Source organism: Mizuhopecten yessoensis, unplaced genomic scaffold (assembly GCF_002113885.1).
Source record: "Mizuhopecten yessoensis strain PY_sf001 unplaced genomic scaffold, ASM211388v2 scaffold8657, whole genome shotgun sequence".
NCBI lineage: Eukaryota > Metazoa > Mollusca > Bivalvia > Pectinida > Pectinidae > Mizuhopecten > Mizuhopecten yessoensis.
In genome coordinates, this window is record NW_018407656.1 from 700185 (window position 1) to 726246 (window position 26062).

A 26062-nucleotide genomic window follows, 5' to 3' on the forward strand; every position below is an offset into this window, starting at 1 on the left:
CCCTCCCGTTTATACCCAACTCCTCCAGTCTATACCTCCCCCACCCCTCCCGTTTAGAGCACACCCCTCCAGTCTATACCTCCCCCACTTTTCCCGTCTATACATCCACACCCCTCCCGTCTATACATCCACACCCCTCCCGTCTCCTCCTTCTGTTTTAATGTTGCGCCCCCTGACCACATTAAAGCACACACTCGAATCCCTATTAAAACCTACGTTCACGTTTTACTTCCATAAACGTTCAAACGTCGCCACAGTTAGTGAGCAAAAATAAAAAAGCCGTTGAGAGTCACAATGGCAAGCCCTTTCCTATAAAACTAGACAGCCATTTGTCATAATAAAAATAAGGACCCTTGCGCGTTAACAATATCTTGGCATTTCGAGTCGATTCGCTGGGATTAACACGGACAGGTACATTTCGTATGTACAACGCTGACCCGTAAGTATCTACCATACTGTATGGAACTTCGTCTAATTGGGACGTATATAAAGACTTATTTCTCCGTCTGCATCCAACCTTTTTTTATTTACTGATATATACTGTTACATACCCGAAATGTAGTTAAAAGTGCCGGCCTTCTAAACTTACGACCTATCCTTAAAACCGAAACGTCACGTTACAATTGCTTGCGATAGACAAGTTAGCTTTCGAAAAAGAATAATATGAGGACACTTTACAATGAAAAACTTAACTGTGTTGAAATTTCAATATCAAGTAAAAAAGTATTGTTCATTTAAAGAGTTTGATCTAGAATTAACTTTGTGTAATTAGTATATAGGTACATTGTATAGTTGAGACTTATGAAATTTGGTTGTGTTAAGTTTTGGAAATTTGGCACGCCTAGGACAATGCAGTCAGTTACAGTATAAAAAAACGCGCGGTCTGCTTTGTGCTGTCACTTCGCATTTATCCCGATAACTCCTAGGAGACGATTTCCTGAAATGTGCCTCTCACATTTTATGACCTATTCATGTATTTTATTTTCCGCACGACAAAGTGAAGATATAAATAAATGTAAATGAATTTGCTACTCTAGACCGTCAACAGATGAAGGAAATCCCGAGAATGTGCATTACAGCGACTATACTCTAAGGAATAATGCCTATTCACAATAAAAACATTAATACTAGTCTTGAAAAAAACTGAGAATTATGGATTTTACAATTCATGTAACAAAAAACAGTCGTTCTTATGTTTGATAGATACCTCAGCATACGTAATCCATCAGGTTTATGCTCAACATCATTTATCATTGTAGCTGCAAACCTCCTCGCGAAGGCATCTTGTGACAAAGTAGATTCGACAGTTCGTTAAATTCGTACAGAGAAGTGATATTTAAAGACTTTGTGCAATAATAGATATTGGTTATATTAAGGTCGAGTTCTGTTCGTTTCTTTTCGTGTTTTTATCTTGATCCGATATTTCCTAAATCCATGAGTACGGCAACACTGCGCCCCCTTGCAATTATATGCAGGACTATGAATGTTTATGGCCAATTATAATCAAAATTTTGTTATGATAAAAGTTATTGCCATCACCTTATGGAGAAGAAATTGGGATCAATTGAAACCTCGCATTAAGAATAAACGAGCTTCCGATGAACCAAACATTGGCGACAATCTAAAACATGAAATACGTCGTTTAATTAGTCGGCTTGGGAGTCGTATGACTATGACAAAATGTCACTTCTGTAATTTTTAGATTTTATCGCATTCCGAATCTGATTTAAATGAAAGTGGCGACATCTAAATAGTTTTTAAAACCAGATACGTCACTGAATAGACAAGCTTTTGATAAAGACTCCAAACCCTATTACTTCTGAATGCAGGTCTTGGAAAGTTATTATCATGTTAAACTTAATGAATACAAGTTTATATAAGTTAATAAAAGTTGTGAACCTTTTTAGGGAAAACCACGACAGGATAACACCAAAAACTACGCAAAGCAATAACAAAGGAGATATTTACATGAAGACCATAGAAAAAGTACACTCAAGGCGTTCCGGAAGGGTGAGCGTTTCATGCTTCATCGACGCCAATCGCCATATAAATCCAGGTCAAATCCGAATAATGCACATCTTCAAAGAAAGAACCAGGGTGGAAATAACGAATCATCATGCATATTTATACAATAATACTCAAGAAAGAATAGCATACTCCCCAATTGGGTCATGAAGGGTTACAACATTTTGAAGGTATTTCAAGTAATGTTGCAGAAAAAACATAAGAGTTAAATAAATAACGTGACTAGTGGCCCGATGGATAAAATTCCTGTATAACTTTAATTAAAAATTAAAATTCCTGTTTTATAATTTATAGGTCAAATGATCAGATCCGAAAGGTGAAATTGTTTTTTGTGAAGAATAAGTTATAGTAAATTAGTGTCTCTGTTTCATATAGCTCGTTGTTACAGTAAGGGACAAGCAACCTCAAGAAAAGAAAAAAGAAAAAAAAAAATATTGGAGCTCTTCTATGTTGGAGTAATAACACAGAGCACGGAAACTCACTACCTTAACATGTCTGGTGTAGATGGTCGCTTGATCGAAGTAATTAAACCATCGTCTAAGCCACTCTTCTTCTGCTTTCTAAAGTACACTGGCCGACAAAAACACGTGCTTGGGTTCTATTCAGCGAACTAAGCTGAAGTGAATAGGATTGGTCACAAGAATGTTCGCAGCTTAACATAATGTGTTTTCTAGAGAGATGAGACAGGTAAAGTTGTGTATAAGCATGATTTCTTTCTTTTGTACAAAAAAAATACAGATACGTGATACGCTATTACTGAGTGTGAAAAATACAAAAGAAATAACGAATTTAGGGCAATATATAAAACTTGCAAAGAACCCAATTTTTATAAAAAAAAAATAGCTTAGTTGCACTGTATGAGTGAAGTTGGTCAACTATAAATGTAGATACATTTGTAATTGTGTCAGTGTTTGTTTATTAAACAAATATATTTATGCATTTGCTTACTAGGGTCAGATTGTAAGTAAAAGCATAACAATATGTTCGGGAAAGAAATCGGCACATTAACAGACCCGTTGCTGCCTCTTCATAGAAGATACCTACAAAATGGTAGGAATACAGCATTTGAGATTTTAAAAAACTCGACAAGTCAAAAACAGAACTGACTTATTTTTTTGTCTTTTCAAAGGACACAGATGGGTATAAAGCGGTATTATTGGTTCCGACTTTTCCATACATTTTATACACAATACATATAGACGCCATTTCACGGGCGAATTAGGGATTTATGCAAGCTTTCCTCCAGACGACCTTTTCTCAAGTATTTGATTTTGTCTGTAATCGGCTGTTAAACTGGTAAGTAGACATATTTAGCACCTGTGTCTGTCTCCCGCTGTCGGCAGGTACGGTATATCACCATGGTAAAGTCTACATGGGTTGTAGTTTATACGTCTATGTATATTTAAATCATTAATAGTCATCATTTTCTCCCATCCTTAAATGGTTTGACTATGGTAGCTCTGTCCACCCCATCGGCATGACAAGCTACACACGCTCATGACGTCAAATTGAAATCAATTTAATGGCATCATTTTATTTAGCTAAAGTTGTAGATTTTTTTAACCTCCTCAGGAATGGAAATGACTGTATACTGCTAGGGAAGATAAGTTCATTTTACGGGAGGCACACCTGTGAAGCGCGGGGAATCCATAATCTTATAAAAGTTTGAGATTCTGTTGATCTCGTGCGTCATCAGATCACTTAACAGGTATTAAGTATTACATACATTTTCATTATGTCATCCATGCAAGTGTGTGATGATCTACATGTAGCAGCATTAAACAGTCCTGACCTTTATTAATCTAGCCGAATTAACTGTACAGTCAATAAAACTTGTTTTAACTCGTGGGTTTTGCAACCATCAACATTCAAGAGGACCGTACAGAATTACGTAACATTTGATGGTTTACAATTGCAAGAGGCATATTTCCTAACATGGATATATTCTACACTTCTTTTAATATGCAAAAATGGCTGCATTTGTTCGTTTTTCATGATTTTATTTTTGAATGGCGGTTCGAGCTTATTGCTCGGAGCACTTAACAGCGGGTAATAAAGGCTATGTAAAAAAGTTGGCATTTCAATGATGTTCAATGATGTTTCATACTTGTATTTCACAATGCCATAGCTTTCTTTACTTTTATTAGCGATGTTAAAGAATCCGTGGTGACCTTGAGGACAGACTTGTGCTTTATATTGAGAAAGCATCAATCAAAAATGTATTCCTCAACTTAACGAGATACATTGAAAACTGTCTAAACTGAACACCACGTGGACACCACACCCTTCTTCGGAATAGACAGGTTCGCTTTAACTGCATTCATTGGTTTGATTAAAGCCTGTCGTTTAGGAAAATTATATCGGTATGTTTATTATCAAGGTCTACAATGTTTTGCAATTTGGATAATCGAACCAGTAATCACGATATCCGGATTTTCAAATCATGGTAATCCGGATTAAAAAATGTTTTATCCGGATTAGTTATGTTCTAATACAAGGATATGACAGACTATTGTGATCGTAAATAGATGTAATCGGGGAGAAGTGGTATTTCATATGTACAATGTACTTAATAGATAGATAAATTTTCTTCATTTAGATAAATACATTGAAGCGATAATATATCGCTAGCTACTGTTTGTGCAATAAATATTTTTATCGAGATATATTTCGCTCCTGTGGTTCTATGCAGAACTATAGGTCTGTGTAATAGCTTTCTTCTATGCGTAGTGATGCATCCGGCCATATTTCAGTATAACCAGCATCCTTGAAACATAATAACATTCTCTTTCAAGTCTCCGTATACACAATCTCCATTGTAATAAAGAGAGGCGCATTCGGGCGGGAAAACGGATATTCACTAAACCGAATCTGCTCAGTACATTTGAAAATGCTAATAAATCTAGTCGATAACATCTCCCAGATGTGACCAAATCGACCCTTAGGTCTTTTTAAGGCCATTCGGTCCATTGTCGGGGCCAGACGAGAGCCCACATTGTTCACACAATAATCTTATCTGAAAGACCATTCTTCTGTTTCCAGTCAATGCATGTTTAATACACTGGAAGCCAAGTATTTCAAGCGTTGACAAGACCCAGACGCTCAATGTTTCTGATCGTCTGTGATATCTGGACGCTTGTCACAAATGAAAGGTGAGATATCGATGGATTTGTAACCAAAGCAACACAATCCAGCATTACTATTTTTTTCTATCGCGCTATGAAATAATAACATGCACATGTACTTGAGAGGGATTATCTTTCTAACGTACTCGTAAACGAAACTCCGAGTATTCCGTTTTTATTTCCGGAATCCAATATTTCTTCATCATTGCTTTTCTACCGTTTGCTGTCTTTAATCGCGACACTACCTAAGTATCTGACGTATTTTAGGAAAGATGTCACGACACAGCGATTAACAACGCCAGGTTCACATGCCTCTAGATCCAGGGTCTGTCTCGGTAGGAATAATCACCCGGGTCAAAAAGGCCCTAGGTCTTTGCACCTTGCTTTCCAGGCGTGCTGCGGACGTATAGATCAACTGTTCCGGAAGTCTTGAGCCCAGTCAACTTGACTCAAGTGTTTATCCCGACAATGAAGCATTTTTTAAATGATCCAAAATCACGTGTGTCTGTCACTATGGTTTATTTGCACTAACAAAGAAAGGTACTGGTTTTGTTTAGGTCGAATTGTCCGGCTTTGACCTAAATGTGTTTCACTTACTCTTTAAGTTCAGAGCCACACAAGTTAGGAGGTACGTCGATATGCACCTACGACCGTCTGGGGATGACATATGTCCTATTCAGGTTACCAGAACTATTGTTTTAAGTAATGTGTCATATTAACAAATTATAAACAACCCTTACCGCTGTATGTATAGTCAGGATCCAAAACAAGTCATGCTTAGTAGGAACCTGTAATCCATATTTAGCCGTTCATGTTTTCCCCTGATCATTCCCCAAATCATTTCTTTAATTGACCATCAGCTAAGGTATCTTTTAAAAATCACTACAATTAATTAGCATGTACCTCACTGGGATAAACTTCGTAGTATTTTGTCATGGGAAATTAGTCTTTATTTGAGCTTTTCTCGGTGAAAATGTGCCAGGATTTCGTATGTTGTTGTCTTGGTTTAAGGTGATATTGCATAGTAACGTACATATGAGGAATGTGATTAACCCAAACTCTGCCCAATTGACCGAAGGACAAATATTCTGAAGGCCCGATTGTCTGAATACCCGACTGTCAAAAGGCCCAGTTAACCGAACGATCCATAGTCCGAAGGACCAGTAAGATCAGAATTGAAAAAGACCCGATTTTACGAAGATGAAGTATTCCGAAATGTTCAACCAATCCCTAAAGCGATTTCTTCCTCCAGTTGAAACTGTATTCAATCTGGTAACAGAAGGTATCATTTGGGCCCCTCTTCCCTATAAAACTCCAGAACATATAGGTTTAATTGTCTTTATTGTAGTATTCGATTATTCAGTAACGAAATATCAATTTTTAAGACCATTAAATCCCGTCTAGACGTACAGTTGTACATAACATGATTATGTAATATACTAGATCCATTATTACCTTTTGTTGCGTCCAGAAAGAAACTCACCAATACTTTACTAACAGATGGTCTATTGTATAGGTATGCAGTAAACTAAAACCTTCGATCACATATATACAATTTATAAACTAAACAGTAAGATCCATATGTGATGCGAAGATGACGTCATGTCGAGACAGACAAAGAGACAATAACGGAGAATCTCAGCAGACTTACAATAATACTCCAGCACGAGACACGATACTTGATGCTTCGGTTTTATTGCATGCCTTATGGTTCTTGCGACTTCGACAGCGGTCATAACTCAAGAGAAAGAGTAAGTATACGTTCAATTTTTCAACTTAAGCACGACATATTACCTGCAAAGTCCACCCCCCATAAAAATGCACGACGATCTGATCACAAATTCTAACACTTTGCATAAGTTAAAAAAAATGATTTACAGTAAATAGTGATATATGCATTCAGTGAATTGATACTTCAACCATTTTGTTTTCAACATTGACGTGATCGATATTTGGTTTATAAAACACACAGTTTTGTTACCAGGGTGCGCACGCGCAATTGGCAGCCTCATCCATTTTCTCTAGTTGCATCCATCTTTGTCTATCACCTTGTTCGTGGCATATACGCATACACAACGCATGTAGCTTCTGACAACTAAAAAGTTACAATGAATTAAAAGATAGACTGTGTATCAATAAGAGATTTAGCGACACGTTTAATGTTGAAGTTTAAAAATTCCACTTAAATATAAACTGTACATGTAGGTATTAAAAAATAGTTAAAAATAAAATTATTTGAAGGAAAAATAAAAAATAAACGATTTTCAAATTAATCTAACAATGCTTTGGGAAATCTGACTGTAAACAATCCACATTATATGTACTTAGCTATACTGCAGTTTAGCAGAATAAAAAGAGAATTTAACAAAATCAACTCGAGTTTCGCTCCATTCGATGCTTAGTTTACATAGAGAAAGATTAAGTTAGTTCTCAGTGAATTTAGTTTGATCTGATTTGGAGGCTGTATCGATGACATGTAGACAACACTGAAATACTGTAACCCAGTATACATTGGTTGTTTAAAGCGTCGCATATCAGTGTTACTCAAAACAGATACAAATCGGTTCAGTGACAAACGTAGTTTAGCAGATACATGTACGTGTACATTATACAATACCAAAATAGACGCTACAATGTACTTTGAATACAGAATACAGACATCGCCGTTATTATTGATTGTTTCATTTAATAAATTATGAAATATCACAATATTCCTGGAATGAAGATTGTTTAGTCTAAATTTCGCAGGGTATTCATTGCCGCATTAAGATATTGTAACCACCCGACAGACGACAACGACACCATGTAGGTGGTTTTTCGTTTTTAAGTAAATTGGTCACAGAGTTACAGTAGTATTCAATTCAAACGCTAAAGAAGACAGAGGAGTACCGAGATGTATCCCGATCACTTTCGACAACTTTATATTATACCCCAGTACACATCTTCCCGTGAAAGTGACGTCATTGGACTGATGTATGTACCAATTAAGTTATCAAAGATTGTGATGGATTCCTTCGGCATGATATTACAGTGAGGTAGCACTATAAAGTCGTCATCAGATCCGCGCTATCACGAGAAGGGTATTACACCAACATACCCTGTCTCCGGCACACATACACACATGCACGCAAACACAACACACACGGAGGCACGTCCTTGAATGACCTTAGTTGTGGGTAGGATGTTTAACCCTGTACAACCCACACACCAACTAACTAACAACCGAAACTTTGTTTGGTAACGAAAACACGGATGTTTGGGAATGTCATTAAAAGAACCCCGCCCCGAAAAAGAAATTCGTTTCTGAAAATGTCAGTAGTAATGGATGGCAATTGGATGCACCGAATATTTCAACGTATCCCTTACCAAATTAATCGTTTATCTCAAGCTAGTCCAAACTAGACCACACTGTAATTGATTTTGCTTTCCAAACTATATGTATTTCCATTAAAGAGGATATTTCATTTCATATCAGAGTCTTCAAGTGCAATAACTTATGTTATATTTACATTTACAAAACATGTGACATATGACCATTGTTACAGGTACATGTACCATAGATGACTGAAGGACGCGACAAGGCGTGGTTTTAGGTCTTTATCACTTTGAGCAGGTACACAGGAGTATGACAATCACTTCTTGAAACTAAAATGGTTAAATGACTTAACATGAGGATTTCATTGTCCCCGAGGTTTGTCGTAATCAACCGCTACTCCTCTATTTGTTTAACTTCATATAAATACAGAATGTCCACACCTCTTCTTCCACTTTTTTTGACCCCAAGCATCCTTAATGTGTGATAGAAGGACAAAACAGCTGTATGATACAGTTTATTTATTTTTTGGCAAACTGTATCTATTGCCAAATTTAACATGTGTATCTTACGTTCATTTCTATTTTGAACATGAAACGACAATTTCTTGGAAAAAGATCCGTGTTCTGCTAAAGTATACCATATGACATGTATGCCGTCTTCCTTGACTACGGGTTTGACGGGCAATATACATTTTGAAGGCTCTCGGGGAAAGCTGTGTGACGCGAAAAGTTGTAAACCTATTTTATAGCGTGCACGTGTGCTTTCCTTTTAATGTTGTCGTCAGCTATAGCGTCAACAGCCGGTTCACAAGGAAAACTAAGTTCATGGAAGAAAGGAGAGTAGGACAATTACGACATAACGTTTGAATTGAACTATTTATCAATCAATTTCTAAACAAAGAATATAGTTGTATATTTCAATAGTTCATTGACAACCATACAAGAAAATCTATAGCCATATGATGAACGTATTCTATTATTACAACCCTCGGGAAGAGTGGTGTTGTCTGAGGAAGCAAAGTTACCTCGCCTGAAGGCTCGGGCACTATACCTAAATAGACAATTCCCCAACTGAAAAACATGTCTCTCAGAAATGAACTACATGTATAATAGGTTTAAACAATTAATAGCTGCTTGCGTTAGCTTATGCTTTACTGTAATGCTGTTCTTGTTGTGGCTTGTCATTGAATATAACAGCATTCGAACTATTTTATCATTCCCGTGTGATTGAATTTCTGATCATATTATATAAAGTAAGCTAGATTCAAAAGTCTCTATATAACTCGAAAGAGATAAAAGTTTCGTTCATTTTAGATTTCGTATTTTCATTTTATTAAGTTTCTATTTGCTCCAAACCTAGATTATTTGTTTGGTGCTAGCGTCAATATCTTGCCCTGCTAAAAAGACATGATGTGCAAAGAATACAACGTAATCATAGATGAAGACAGGATAATTATAACCAAACGGAATGCTCCGTTAAATGGATATTTTCAATTTGATAGACGCTCCAGTGTATGGGGCATCAGTATCGGGATTGTGGCTTAAAAAGAGATCTGCTTCGCGCTGACACAAATTATACAGAGAAGAGTTCCAATTCCGGTGATGGACTTCCTGTAGAAGCGAAGAGATGACAATAACGGGTTTTGGGATATTCCTACAATCAAAGCCTATTGTTACCAAATACAGCACATCTTCTCCACACGACGCAATGTCTTCTGATTGTTGAGCACAATGTTTCTACACTTATTTTAAGAAATACCTTTCTGCTAAATTACACCAATGACCTTATTAGGCGAACAACTGGTTAATTAATGAGATAAATTCGAAAGGCGGGTCATTTTAAATTTACAAAGCCCAGTCAGTTTTTATAAACTCATGTATATGACAGAGCCACGTCAGATCATCATCAATAGGTTATGGTCTTATTACGTTTTTTGTTGGTTTTCAAACCTAAAAACCGGAAGCGGAACTTATTGCAAATTCTCTAATGCGCATGCCATGTATGTGTCGAGCAGAATTATAAGGCCGTATTATAAGCTAGCTAATAGGACGCACATAAAGCAGATCATCGTCGATATTGAAGAGCTACGCTCAGAGAACGATAGTGAGCGTAACCCTTGGATTATAGGGGATGTAAGCATACCTAAACCTTAATATTGAAGAGAGCAGATAATATCTCAGCTAAAATAAGTTGTTAAAGAAAACAAATCAAACACAAATATCTGAGCTATGCATATGAATTCTTACAATTCTTTGAAACGTTGCTTTGGTAGTCTGACGGAATATTTCACATACATATAACATGAAACTGCTACATTGTACCTACTGACCCGTCTACTGAGCCCTTGAACATTGTACCTATTGATCCGTCTACTGAGCCCTTGAACATTGTACCTACTGACCCGTCTACCGAGCCCTTGCACATTGTACTTACTGACCCGTCTACTGAGCCCTTGGACATTGTACCTACTGACCCGTCTACTGAGCCCTTGAACATTGTACCTATTGATCCGTCTACTGAGCCCTTGAACATTGTACCTACTGACCCGTCTACCGAGCCCTTGAACACTGTACCTACTTACCCGTCTACTGAGCCCTTGAACATTGTACCTACTGACCCGTCTACTTAGCCCTTGAACATTGTACCTTCTTACCCGTCTACCGAGCCCTTGAACACTGTACCTACTTACCCGTCTACTGAGCCCTTGAACATTGTACCTACTAACCCGTCTACTGAGCCCTTGAACATTGTTCCTACTGACCCGTCTACTGAGCCCTTGAACATTGTACCCGGACTAATATCCCGATTCGATTAATATTGATTGCTACAGTTGCAACGGATCCCAATGACGTCACATTGTTGACGTCGTCAGCAGTTCGAGGTTCTTTGCTTGGTGACTTGTCAACCTTTGTGAATAAGTCTAATTTTCAATAGCATTGCCGTAGATCTACGATCAAAGTAATTTGATTACTTTTATATGGTAATTTAACTACTTTCCAGCAATATCCGATACCTGTAAAATCTTTCTAGAATTCAATAATAAACCCCATATTTGCCAGAAAATATCTTGAATCTGACTCGTAGATTAATTATCCACCAGTGGTCATAGTAAAAATGAGGACGATTCGCTTTCAGAACCACTTTATAGTTATCGGTCATTTATTCATTCATTAAAAACTAAAAAGATACATTTAAACAGTGATTTTTGCGATTGTTTATGAAATAATACCTAGCAGTTTTGCATTATTTATATCTTCATTCATTCATTCAACCATGAAAATATGGAAAATAAAATCACACATAAGAAGTACTTTTTATTGAAATATTGAACGGATTATTCCATATTCTGGTCCTGTGGAAGACAATCGCGAAATACAAACGGGTTTTTACTAAAACATGAACATTGTGAATTGCATGACATATATATTCTTAAGTAAATGTACCCAAATTGTATCACAAAATGATGGTTTCAAGGTTATAATTGGGGTGTACTTGGTTGTCCTTGGTAATGGTTGGATGGATCAATAGATTGATAAATGGGTGGATAAATTGGTGCATAGAGTTGGTTTTGGCAAACAAAAGAAAACCAGGAAACTACTCCATATTGAATTTACTTATCGTTCTGATCGTTGACCCAATGAAATGATATATTATAGTGAGTTAGATCACCTTGAACATGGTTTTTTTTCTTATTAGCATTTTTTAGATATTCGAACTAAAATAAAAACAACTAAAGGTTCTTAAGTAATAGGACGATGTCATTAAGGTTGAAAAAGTTCCTACTTTAAATTAAGATGCGAATACTATTTTTGAACGCTCTTTTATATATGTTGAAAAATTGGCACCAGGAATTCATGATTAAAAGTAAAACTATATATCGTAGATTAGCAAACGGTATGATGGGTGACAAAAAAATACTAACAATTGTGAAAATTGCCTGCATTCAGATAAAGAGATTGTTTTCCTTCATACGCGCAAGTGCAATGTATATACTATTTTTAAGTAGATTAAACAAATTTATCATTACTTATTGAAAATATGATACACTGTAAAAATTCGATAATTGGTTCATTCAACACCGTTCTTTCCTTCACCCATGTTACAGATATGTCAACAACAAACAAAAAACAAAAATCTTCGAAATTTTGTTTCAAACCGGAAATTGGGGCATTGAATTTTATCCCGAACGTCACCATAAACCCATAAACGTACAGAGGGTGAGCATTCCTTTAAATCCGTTAAACAGAACAGAAGTTTTTGAGCAATGAAATTTTTCCGAAATTTTGGACAAATTTCGGAAAATTGGAAATTAGGTCACAGCGACAATGTTTTGTTACCAACCAGAAAATTTTGACTCCAAACATTGTGCCTTATGCAAATAAACATTCATCTAAAGTTTCTTTAAAATCCACCAAGTATTTAAAAAAACAACCGTGCCAGACAATATTTTGGTGGAAGAATCGTGAAAACAGAGTAAAACTAGCAAGTCTCACACTTTATTTGGGGACTTAATTATGAAATTAACACACGGTTATTCTAGCAATAAACACAAGGTTGATCAAATCAATTGCTAATGAAATAAAGATTAAAACAAACTCATTTTTCATCACAATTAATTAAACATATCTTTGGTTAAAGTTTTGATTACATAATTACATATTTATCCAGTGTCGGATTTTGAAGTCAATTTCACTCTGTTTTCAATACGCTTCCAAATTCCTTCCAAGAGGACAGGAAGTCAACCGTTGGAACATTGCTTCAGTTTACGGCGATATAAAATGTATCCTGAACTATCTGACATGTATTTCATACATTTAGCACTCCGTTTAATTGCCTAAAAAGGTAAAGGTTTAACAAAATGTATTTAAATCGATGCCAACTGGTATTTTCTTTTTTATATTTCAGATTCGACTTATTCCAACTATCTTTTATTTTTTAATAGAAGATACATTTTTGCATGTTTTTCAAGTAATAAACATAAAACTGGAATATGCTTTGGGACGTTTGTATGGTTATATCAGTTTAAAAGCAAATAATATGATAAAGCACAAAGTTGTAACTTGAAAGGGTTTAAATCTCATATTCTCCCTTTTTCTGTAGTTCCATATATGTTTCAGAACACGTCACACCCGGATTTCGATTACTTTGTCATAAATCAGAAATGTACAAAATGGTCATTTGTTCGAGTAAATTTTAACTTTGACTTTCATCATCTTTTCACAATTTTTTAATGGGTGTTTCCTTACAAAAAAAAATATTTTCTTAATATATTAAATAATACCATTTCTCCTACTTCGTCATTGGTTGAATCATAATCACGTGGAAGTCGGTGATTTGTAGCATTCACTCGGTATTACTATTTTAAGAAACATCAGGTCAATATCCACTCTATGACGTCACTTCAATTGTAATGTCACAATGGCCAATTTCAGTATTGTTCTCGTGGCAATTAGTTTACTTATCGGGTGTGATAAATGATAAAAACACAATAATGTTTATGTCTAATGAAACAATGAAAAACGTTTATTTCGGTGAATATGTTCGCTTTCTCAGGTCTATATAACCAAATATTCACCTCCATAAAAGTCCATACTTGATAGATATTCACCATACTCGACAGTCCTCGACTAAAAAAGATGGCACTATTTTCACGTTCAGTGACACATTATGTATCTCATTTTATTACTGTGTGCAACCCTCATGCTTTCTTAAATGCAAGTTGAAACCTTTTTTTAGAGAATATTAATTTTAATGGCAACAGTTTGCCATTATAATGTATGTCGATGCGGTCCATTAGGTAAACGGGGAAATGCACATTCCAGCTGTAATGGGAAACGACTAGCCATATCAGTGTCAGTGATATTGTTATATGGAAAAATAAGGTGTCCACGGGGAATATCACTTGTGTAATTATGACAATTTGATTTGGAAAAGTCTTTCATGATTCTTGTAATATTTTGGCTATTTTAGGCCAAAACTCCACACAGGACAGTTAAAAATATAGTATTAGTGGCATTGATTACTTTAGTCTAGTAAGCGACTGTAGACCTTGAATTGAGAAAAACTCCCTTGCTCGGGGAAATTTTGAGGTCTGAAGTGTCCCAAAGTTGTATGTTTGCTTTGTGTGAGTTACTTGTTTAAAAAATATTGAAATATTAAACTTCTACCTAAATATTTTTAAAGAACTTTTTATCAGGCACAAAATACTTTCTGAACTTGATATTGACAGCAATTCTAAAGACTAGATAAAAAAAATATATATATTTTAATTTCGCAGATAAAGATGAAATATATAAAATATTTATTGACCATTTTGTTTATATAAAAAACAATTTTAAAAGGCAAAAAGCAATGCTTTTCTATGGTGTATGGTAAACGTTATCAAACTTTATGGTTTGTACCCAGATTTACACAATATAAATTATATGTTTTCAAAACATATGGTCTGTCAAGTCCCCTTGTTGTGAAATAAACCCCTATTACAATTGGCTGCCGGCCTTGATATTAATTGGATTTAACGAAAGATCAGATGAATACTTTCTTCGGTAATATTGTCTGATTAATCGTCCGCAGTTTGTTATTATTTTCCTTTGGCGATAAATATTTATGTATCAGATAATAAGAAAATTTTACCGCTACATTAGTTGGTAAATGATAAATGCTTTCGAAAATAAATGATTATCAAACAATCTTGCTGTTAATCTTATGTATGCACTTGCTTTTTTAAGGAAATGTGTATCTCTAAAACTGTTTTTGTTTTGTTTCGCTCTTTCAAGATATATATTTTCTTGACTATTTGGTATGTTATATGCAAAAGTTCAATGTTTACTTTTCAATTTTGAACAAACCTTGTTAACTGATGCACGATGAAAAGTGCCAGTCTTCAATTCGCATATTTTAAATATGGAGATTACAATATTAAGGTACTGATTTTGGAAAGGGAGCCGTCTTCTCTTCACTACATATTCGAAATACACAACACAACGATCAAATCACATTTGCCTGACCAGCCTTTCGTAAAAAAAAGAATTGGCAAGCATCGGTTTTACCAGAAATATACCCAACGGGTGAAATTTCAATACCCCCATACTCATACTTACATAAAATAGACTCTGTTCACACCTAGACTACAGTATATGCTTACATGCATGACAAAATAAATTGATTACATGATCTCTTGTAAATGATTTGTCTTATTCTTTTATGAAGTAAAGCAAGTCCGCACTTCGTATCCTCCCTTTCTTCTGCTTTAACAGTAGTTTTGACCAATTTGGAATTCCACCTTTTTGTCCCTAGCATCACCGATGAATCTTAGAGAGAGGAAACAACTATATGATGCAGTGTGGTTTATTTTTTGCCATACTGTATCCATTATCAAATATTAAAGGTGCAATCATATAAGTGTATTACGTTCAGTTCATCCTTCATGCTTGCCAACCCAAGTATACAGCCGAAGGGCATAAAGTCATTGCTCAGTAATATCACCTAGAGTAAACTACCAGCATTGTTATTACCGAACACAAAATTAGGGTCAACGGGATTAGAATAAAACAGGGGTCAAATGTCACGGCGGACACGACTGAGGAAGTATCAAGATGATGAATGAATGAGTAATTTGTAAATCAGATCCGTCTCTGGGGGAGTTGGTCGAGGATATTGGTATTCCCTCCATTAGAACATTGAATTAACTTTGAAATCAACACCAAAAAGAAAATTATTTTGTTAACAATTACTTGTTCTCCGGCGGCTTTAGATAATCAATAAAGGTTTGGAGGTTGCGTTCCCTTACAACACTATGTTGTTCTTAAAATAACGTAAGATAGACGCCAGACCTCGGCAAAAATAAGGATGGTTATGTATTGACAGAGCTAGAATTATAACTTTAGTAAACTTTAGTAGTATGAATTACGTCTTTCCAAGGAGATGAAGGAGATGATCTCCCTTAAGAGTTTCACTTTGGTTTCATTGCTTTTGAACATATGTATAACATCATTAGAACAATCACCTTATAAAGCAATGTTGTGTTAAATTTTTATTTATTCAATTTTTATTTATTGATTTTTTATCTTTTATTTTTATTTATTTTGAAAAAATAATGTTTGTTATGATAACCTTATGAAAAAGGGTGAAAGCTAGCGACGGAAAAAACCCAAAACGCACACTGGAGTGTAGTTTGAATCCTGTGATATCAAAGGGTTTTATTGTTAGACCATCAAAAAGAGCCGATATAAGTATAATACATGGTATTTCGAAATGTTTTCTTTTCTGCTGGTGTGAAATACATTTGCCGCCGATAACACAAGCACAATCGATTGAAATGCGACTGTTTGTAATGGTCATGCAAGGCCGTAACAATATTGTGTATGCGGGTGCACGCACGTGTAAAACATATAACGATTTGCCTATATGTTTGAAATGTATTTATTCAACGTACAAAATTAACGATAACAATAACATCAGGTTGTGCGAGGTTGTATTGTAAGTTAAGATATACAACATACAGTGGGTGAACACCAGATCAATGTCTTCACGAGGTAGCAAGGTTATATATTGTCACAAAGAGGATGGGTGAATCTCAGATCAATGTCTTCACGAGGTAGCAGGGTTATATATTGTCACAAAGAGGATGGGTGAACACCAGATCAATGTCTTCACGAGGTAGCAAGGTTATATATTGTCACAAGGAGTATGGGTGCATTATATATAGAACATCATTATTCAGTCTGCGGTTTGATAGAAAATGCTATTTTTCTTTAGAAAATGAAAGGTTTCTAGCTTTGACAAAACCATTACTTAGGACTTTGTCCACAATTCAAAAACGAAATAGTGCTAAACGTTTTGTTGAGTAGCGAGAAAACAAAATTAGCATTGTTTTCAAAAATCACGTCATATTTTATATTGGTCTCCTTAAAAATGATAGATCATTTCAACTCTGCCATTTAACTTTAAGTAATATATCGGTTCCTCAGTTGTAGCCTGCACATCATACAACGCTAGTAGCTGAAGTTCTGTAATATTTTCTGTCCCTAAAGAATAATTATGATGAACCTCAAACGTTAACACCATTGTACAATGTACAAGTGAAGAGCCAAACTTGTAATCTGAGACCACCTTCAAGTCCAAGTCCGCAAAAAGTGTTCCAGGCAGTCTCTGAATGTAAAACTGAAAGTAACAGCAATGGACTGTTTTTCAAATGGTTTCCTTGCACAGGTGGTCTCTTAAAGGGACATCACGTGAAAAGGCGTTTTTTTTTTAATGAATGTATGTAATGTATGCACTTCCACTTATGTTACCTCGCTATCCCCATATTCATAGTCCGTTCCAAATGTCCAGTTTGACCACTTGAATTGTTCGGGAAAGCCCGGCTAAAAATAGCGCCGATAACGTCACCTGATTAGGCAGCAAACACAAGTGGTGCGAGCGAGATGAAACGGTTTACAAAGGGGCCCTCAGAGAGGGGCCGTCAGGCAACTGCAACTTCTTACCGCACTATGAAACCAAGTTATATGATTTCTAATTCCGTATTCAAACTTATTGAACAGTAATTATTCATCATCAGAAGTTAATTGCACACTTGCCAATATTAAGAATTTAAATTTATTTAGCTTTTAACATAAATTTGTTGCCAATAAAATTAAACAAAGGATGGGGCACAAGTTTTTACAATTTATCACAGCCTTCTCCCGTGACCGGTACAGGTGGTACGGGGCTAAACACTCCCTCAACAATGGGACAAACCTTTCTGTAAAAAGGAATATTCACGAGACGAATATCCCTTTTCAAATGTTTACATAAAGTGCATATATGCAATGACAAACTACACGCGAATATAAAAAGGAAACGTTTGTGAATTTATTTATTACATTAAACAACTCAATGTCTTTGGCCATTTTTTTTCTAGACCATGAATATAAATCTATGTATACTCTCTTTCCCACTTTCACTGTCTCCAAACGCTAACATTTAGGAAGTCATATTAACCATCACACACAATAAACTGTATGGCAAAACCACTACGTGTACATGTAGAATATGTGTCAATAAGGAACGTGTTGAGATACTTGATAATTATATTTTTTCAATACTTTACAGAGATTAAAGCATACTTTTAAATGGACCTTTTTATGCTGAGACAACTTTTCTTTAATCAGTTCCTTTGGTCCGAAACAGAAGCCGTAGTTATCGGCAGCACGCGCCATTTTTATAACGTAATCAAATATTTTTTCCCCTGTTTTCAATACGTATTCCGATTCTATCTGAAGTCGAAAATTTATTCTTTATAGAGAAAAGGTTGTTACATGATCATACATTCTAAGTCAACATCATATGAAAACATGAACTGTTGAAAAATTACGATTTAAAAAAAAAGTGTTATGCGATCCTATTTACTAGAAGTAGGTTCTCCTTCCTCAGTTATTCATCCTGGTCCGTCATTTTGACATTTTTAATCTAGCTGCGATAACGTAGCTTTCTGACGAAGAGCGATTTTTTTTTTATATATTGCGTCGTCGCGCCAGGGCAGGCCGGGTATTATATTAGTACTAATTTAAAACTTGCATGTCAAAACAAAAAACAATCGTTTAATTCAGCAATATAATTAAATCATACCATTTTACTGATCCCGGTAATATTATAAATTATGTAAATCTAATAGCGCACGTATCTCATTTGACCCCGAGCACCGACAGAGGATCAGAGAACAGAATACGCCGTGGCCATCACAGCAGTTATCCCTTGGGGGGCCTCATGGCAAAATCAAACTAACCAGTCACTTATCCCTTTCGTTTGCATAAACCACTGTATAATTATAAAAAACACAAAGTAAACTCTCTCCGATACATGCCCATTAACATATTAAACTAAGTTCATCTGTGTTCAAACTCACACAATGATACTAGCGAGGTTAATAGTTTTAGATATTTATTCATAACATAAACAGCGCTAGCATTTCTGTCGATTTTATTTCAGCTTAACCGGCCGCTATCCGGAAGAAAACATGCACCGTACTGACTGCTAGGGCAGTTATTTTCTGCTTTGAATACTTCCCACTGGCAATAATGATTCCGTAACGTACCCCTTGCGCTATCTTTTGACCATTTGGCAACTATTCGCTTCGTAGCTGACACGGTACAACACTTTTCTTTGGCTTACTTCACACGGCCAGTCATTTTGTTTACAAAGAAATGGTGTGCTATGCGCATGCGCTAGTAGAGGGAAATCCCTGAACAAAACGTTGGTCAGACAGGTAGAAATACCGATGATTATCTTAGATTTAATCATTTTTATGAATCTATTTCAGCCAAATCCGATCGGCATTTTCCATAAGGAGTCTCACTTGATATGTTTATGTAGTATTTGGAAAAAAGACAAAAAAAAAGTTACTTCAGCGTGATGCCCCTTTAATAGAAGTGGTCTCTTGGTAATAATGATCTGATTATAATTAATTCCGCTTGCCTGAGTAGGCTTTTTTTTAACGGTAATGAATTTACTACGGTTTGGTATTTAATAATCAATCTGTTTGTTCTGAATTACTTAATGAGTAGCTGTTATTATTGACATAGTAAACATATCTCAACACTCGAGCCTCTTTACTCCAGCAACGACTAATCTGGTTGTCCCGTCATTCTTCTAGGGGTTTAGGGACAAATTAATCCGGTTCTATCCAGAGTTGTCTCCCGTTTATAGCCACTTTAAGGTTATAAGACCAAGGTAATCGATTTAATAAGACTCATATGAAAGGTTTTGTCGGGACATAATAATGAGGTCAAGATCAAACGATGCAACCAGTGGAAATACGAATATGTCATCAAGAATGAATGTTCAAATCAGTCCATGGTGTTAATAACATGTATTCTTGTGTGCACATTTATCAATCATAAATTAGTTGAGCCTATATTACAATTCATCAAAAAATGTTTTTATATCGGTTTTTGGCATGGAACTTAAAATCGTTTATTTTTATATTTATTGAATAAATCAATTAATTTATGAATAATACCCATTATTGAAATGTGTGTCTACGAAAAGTTTCAAGATGTTTGAAAATTACAATCATATCCCTAGTTGTAGTCAAGCGAAGTTTTTCATATTGCGAAATGTAAGGAATTTACTGTAAAGATGTACATATTGTTTAGCGATTTCGCACATTCCAAAGCCTGATGATATGAGCAAATGAACGCAATACACACGGAGTAAATGCGACAATGTTTCAGTTGCGAGAATTTATATATGACTAAATCCCATTTTGTTATAAGATAATTATGTCATCACCTTCCATATTGCTTTTGCTGAAGATCTGATGTGACCATTAAATAACCTATTAGTGGATATCAAAAACGGGACAAATATCTCACATTCACACAAGATGTTTTTTTGTCGTAAGATTGATATTCCACCATTAAATTAGTAGTTGCCTGTTCAAACAACATATTTCATCGCTGGAGATTTATTATGTCATGCGGTTGAAGGGGTAACATTAAGATCATAAAAAGTGGCAACAGATTATACGACACTCGCTTTCGATCCAACAGGATGCTCACATCCCAGGTATTGTCAATTACCCGAAATGCGATCGCGATAATTATCCCATCTATTTCGAATAACAAATGGTATTTGACGTATTAAACTATCGATTCACTTGAAACATAAAACTTTTCCAGAATAAAGCGATATTTTAATATTTGTTTGAATTGTAACTGTTCAGAACGTGTATATTTACAACATCATACGGGTACAAATAGCCTTGTTTATTGCGAAGCACATCAGGCCTGCATAACATTGCAATACAAATCACTTCGGGAAGGAAATGAAATAACTGAGAGTTAAAATTGAGCGCTAAATTAAAAAAAAAAAATTGTGAAAATGATTTTGGCTGATGAAACGATTACTCAAATGAATGAGAATACAATTCTTGCAGAATATTTTATTATTTATTTTGTTTATTTAAAAATAACTCATGAGTGAATGTCATTAATATCTTGAAATGATCGAAGATATTCATGTAAAAAAACAAACAATACCTTGTCAGTATGTTTTAAATTAGACTGTAATGGATTCGCCTATGTGTTTATGTACATTAGCTCACAGCTATATCTTTGTAGCACTTTTGGGTCTATAAGGTGAGATAACTTTTGTAACTCATCTTATACTGTAAGTATAACCTATCGTATTGCCAATAATGTATTTTTAAATCAATTATGTTTCTATCCTCAAATTAATGTACCATGATGACGACGAACATTAACGTAAATTAACTGTCTATTTGCTTGATTTAGATTGAATACATGTAAGTCGCAATGTTTTCATATAGGCAGTAAAATCCCAAAGGAGGTATGTTTGCGCTCATTCATACGTACGAATTTACAACATTAATTTCATTACATTTTAAGCGTGTGACGTTTATACAGTAGTCTGTTCCTGATACTAGTCAGTAACATATCCTCTAAACCAGACTCTAAAGGGAACGTATGTAATGTGATTTGTGATTGTGTTAAACGTCAATGAAAACTGAGTATCTCCCCAGACGGGCCTCGTTATAAATATAGACAATGCTTTGAGTAAATCCAATGTGTTTCTTATATAATGACTAGCTTTAACATAATTTTACTCAATAGGATACACAAAAAAGCTTAAATAAAATAAGCTGTGCACTTTTATCAAAACGTACCGTCTGGAGTTGTGTTTTCGATTATGATCTACTTAGCGCAAAACTACACAAAACTGCCTCTATTATACAACAATAACTACTGCTGTAGATTATATAGGAATAAATTAACACATTGTAACAAATGTGAATTTTCATTTGAACACAATACATATATTTAAGATAAATTCGTTTAATTGTAATTGTTGTATGCTGCATTGCATTGACTCCCTTTTAAATTCCAGAGAGAGGAGAAAACGTAAGTCATCCAGATGTAGATTTTGAGTATCATGCCGATTGGTTCCATTTATGCCAAATCTGTCGAGTCTTGATAATTTTCTAAACCTTGAAATTTCCAAACACGTTTACATTGAACATTCATCTTGGAGTAATTTACTTTTGGCTGTGGTTTTGCTCAACTATTAGATTTACCATTGAGTTAAAAATCCTTGAGAATTTCCTCCATTTGACATGGCTGAATTACATATCATTGCTTGAGATTTCCCCTTTATCTTATATTCCCATTTTCAGTTAACGTTACAGTAGACTTTCTCAGTTCATGTAGTTAAGATATTTATTAATCAACATTGCCGTAGATTATCTTCATTCATAGTTTACCTAATCAGCTATCATCGCCTAAGATTTATTTCTCAATTTTAAGATTTCCCTTCGGGTTACCATTGCTTAAGATTTTATCATATTTGATGTCTGTCATACATATGGGAACTATTTAATATTGCTCTAAGCATACTCAATGTATGGATGGATGTGTACCATTCTAGTAAATGCACCAAGGTTTCAGTTCTTGAGTGGTATCAATGTATTAAATATAATTCTTCGAAATGTCGTTGTTAACGATTTATTTTTTTAAACTATTTCCAGAAGCTAACTATTGAAGAGATGAAAGTTTGGTCTAAAGGACGTAAAAGGTTTGTAAAAATCTAAAATGATTATATATAATTTTACTGTTTAACATGATGACAGGACAAAATCAAATGACAATTGTGAAAAAAATAAAGAGCATATGCACATGATGGGTTTTTTTTAATTTTAAAATCAAGTTTTTTGTGTTTCGATAGCTATTTACGTTAGGAACATAATGAATTCTCAGGATCTCAAGGAAAATAAAACATTTGCTCATTACTCTCCTCATTGAATGATTTCCGTAGGGATTATCTTATCGACGTCTCTAACACCCACGATAATAAAAAAGCAGGTTTATTTAATTGTTTTCAAATCCATTTCAGAACAAGAGTAAGCAATACAAAGGTGTAGGCAACCAACCGACATACTTCATTAACCCAACCTCTTGAACAAAGACTTAAAAGAAAATGAAAATATGAGTTTAAGGATACAAAGGATGGATTAAACTTAAATATGAATAACAAATGTTGTGAATGCCGGACAAGGAAGGAAATATATCAGTGATATATGAAATTAACAAAATATAAAACAATTTACAAAATGTTGTCTATCAGAGTAACGCGGTGGTTAACGGAATGGTCAATCCGTTTTGATAGTGATAATGAAGAGAGGACCGAAAGATGAAAAACACATCAGTGGCATTGAGATGTTTATTATGAGGCGCTTACGTGAAGATTACATGTAGGTTTTACTCTGTTTGACGGATAAAGCCACACGCACGTGTCATTTAGACAGACTGACAGGTGGCTGGCGTTGAACAGGTAGATAGAGATGCAGAATTGATTGAGGAAACAATTATCAAGGTGTTACAGTAAACATACGTGAGATTGATAACACACGACTTACCTGTTAGGATGGCCTGAACACAGATCGCTGCAAGCTGTGGGTGTCCCATTGCTGGTGTAACACTCTGATAGCAGCGATACCACACAATCTTTACACAATCACTGTTCCTTTAAAGAAAGATGATTCCTTTCGTAACAAGAACACAGACTCCTACTCATCGAATTGATGACAACTAATGTACTCTCCTTGTCGAAACGACATGTCGGTGACCTGCAGTGGAGGAAAGTCCTGGGTGTTCGTGCAGTGTTATTCAGAACAAGCTTACTGTCTGAGGGTGATGACAACTAAATCCTCCGCGCTATCCTCGCTCCTTCTATATTAATATGCTGTTGAGCCCTAAATGACAAGATCGCCTACCTCGTTAGCAACGAACTATCAAAATATTAGATCATTAAATCTAAATAGCTACCAATATAGGGTAGGTCTCCATGCGCATCCAAGCATGAACCAGCGATGGGATTTGAGACGAGTTATTCCAATCTGTTTCACGACAGTCGACAGGTTAAGGTGTTTTGCTGGAATAAACATTTCATGAGTCTTTTATAAATAAAACACTTATATCTGTCCGAGATAAACCTTGTCATCCAATCGACCATCTGTCACGCTAAGTCGGCTTATTCTGTCAACACGGTCAAAATATATATTAAAAAAAATATGGATTCATTTTATGAAATAAGTTTTATCGATCTTCTGAAAACGAAATATCCCTGCTAGCGATAATAACTCCATCAAGCACACAACTTGGACACGCCGATTTTCTTAACCTTCGGGGTGATACAGGTCTATTGTAAGGTCACATTTCACTATAAATTCTTTGAAAGAAATGCAATTGATTATTTTTAAACTGTATTTTAATTTATCATTGTTAAGATCATGCTGATTGCCCATCAGAGGATAATGAAATAGATTAGATGAACATGATATATATCGCACGCGTGCTTTCAGCTGAGTGGCGTAACTACACTGGTTGTTAGTCGGCCCCGGTAGGACGGTAAACCCAGTGACGTCACTGCAGGAAGAACTGTTTAAATAATACTACGATTAAAATCACATCCCAGAGCACAATTGTCTGCTCCCACAGATGAAGTGATGTATTGTGTATATGCCGCACCGCAACGGTATACTTGGAACAACCGCATCACGAATCATTAACGCCTGATCACTTTTAAATGTATACATATTAATGCGCCAGAAAGGTTTCTCAACAATTGTTACTGTAGATCAAATGTAAGTCACACAGAAGATGTATGTTTTGACGCCTCTCTGCCGATCGGCTGGCGATAGTGCCAGTATAATGTAGCTATACACCATACAGAGAACTGAAGTCGTGTTCAACGCGATAACAGTACTGCCACTAAGCTAGACATTTTTGGTGATATTGTGTCTAGCGAAATATTTCGGCTTGGACATCAGCATGCAATTAATTATTTACCTTTCAGGAACACTTGTATTTTGAATATCCCGTATGAATAAACACCATGATCTTATTCATTAGTATTCAGACTCATGATTTAAAGAATGTTTCACATTTTTAAGTTTTTAGAGAAATGCTTTCCATACATATGTTGTGCTTAATTTGAAATATTTCATTTCATCTACTATGTTGACAAAGAGCGACTTTAAGTTTATGACCGGTAAGCGTTCTTCCTTCAGAACATCTGAAGAGGTAAGGAAGGAAAAGGCATACTGTATTTAACTTTTGTGTAAGAGACGACTAATGAGGGTCCACTGCATAGGGTTTTGTCTGTGTCCTAAGCGTTTGGAACATTGAAGAAACTGAAATTGTTCTGCATTCCATATAGCAATACTAAGGATATCTTTCTTTTCTCATTGACCTAGTAGTAGGGCCGCGGTAGCCAAGTGGTTCAGGCGTCTGACATTCTGCTACTACTAGCCGTCCGCCACTTGGTTGCGGGTTCGAAGCCTACGTGGAGCAGTCGCCAGGTACTGGCCGCAGGTCCGTGGTTTTTTCTCCGGGAACTCCGGCTTTTCTCGACCTCCAAAACCTGGCATGTCCTGAAATGACCATAGCTGTTAATAGGACATAAAACACAAAGAAACCAAACATATACCTAGTTTTTCATTTTGATGTTGTCCCTCCAAGCACCCGTTTTTGTATTATCTTAGCCGCTGCGAGGACCGTGAAATTCCAGACAAATAAGCCTTGCCTCAGTAGCTACTTAC

The 26062-nt window shown here is 35.5% G+C and overlaps 1 protein-coding gene across 1 annotated transcript in view; it reads right to left on the bottom strand.

Annotated features, from left to right (window-relative positions):
* Positions 1-24564, bottom strand: part of LOC110456324 (opioid-binding protein/cell adhesion molecule homolog) — a 145347-nt gene extending 120783 nt beyond the window's left edge. The window contains exon 1 of the mRNA XM_021507000.1: positions 23879-24564. Within this exon, the coding sequence (XP_021362675.1) occupies positions 23879-23927 (49 nt within the window). The 5' untranslated portion in view covers positions 23928-24564. The remainder of the gene's footprint in view (positions 1-23878) is intronic.
* Between the last annotated feature and the right edge of the window lie 1498 nt (positions 24565-26062).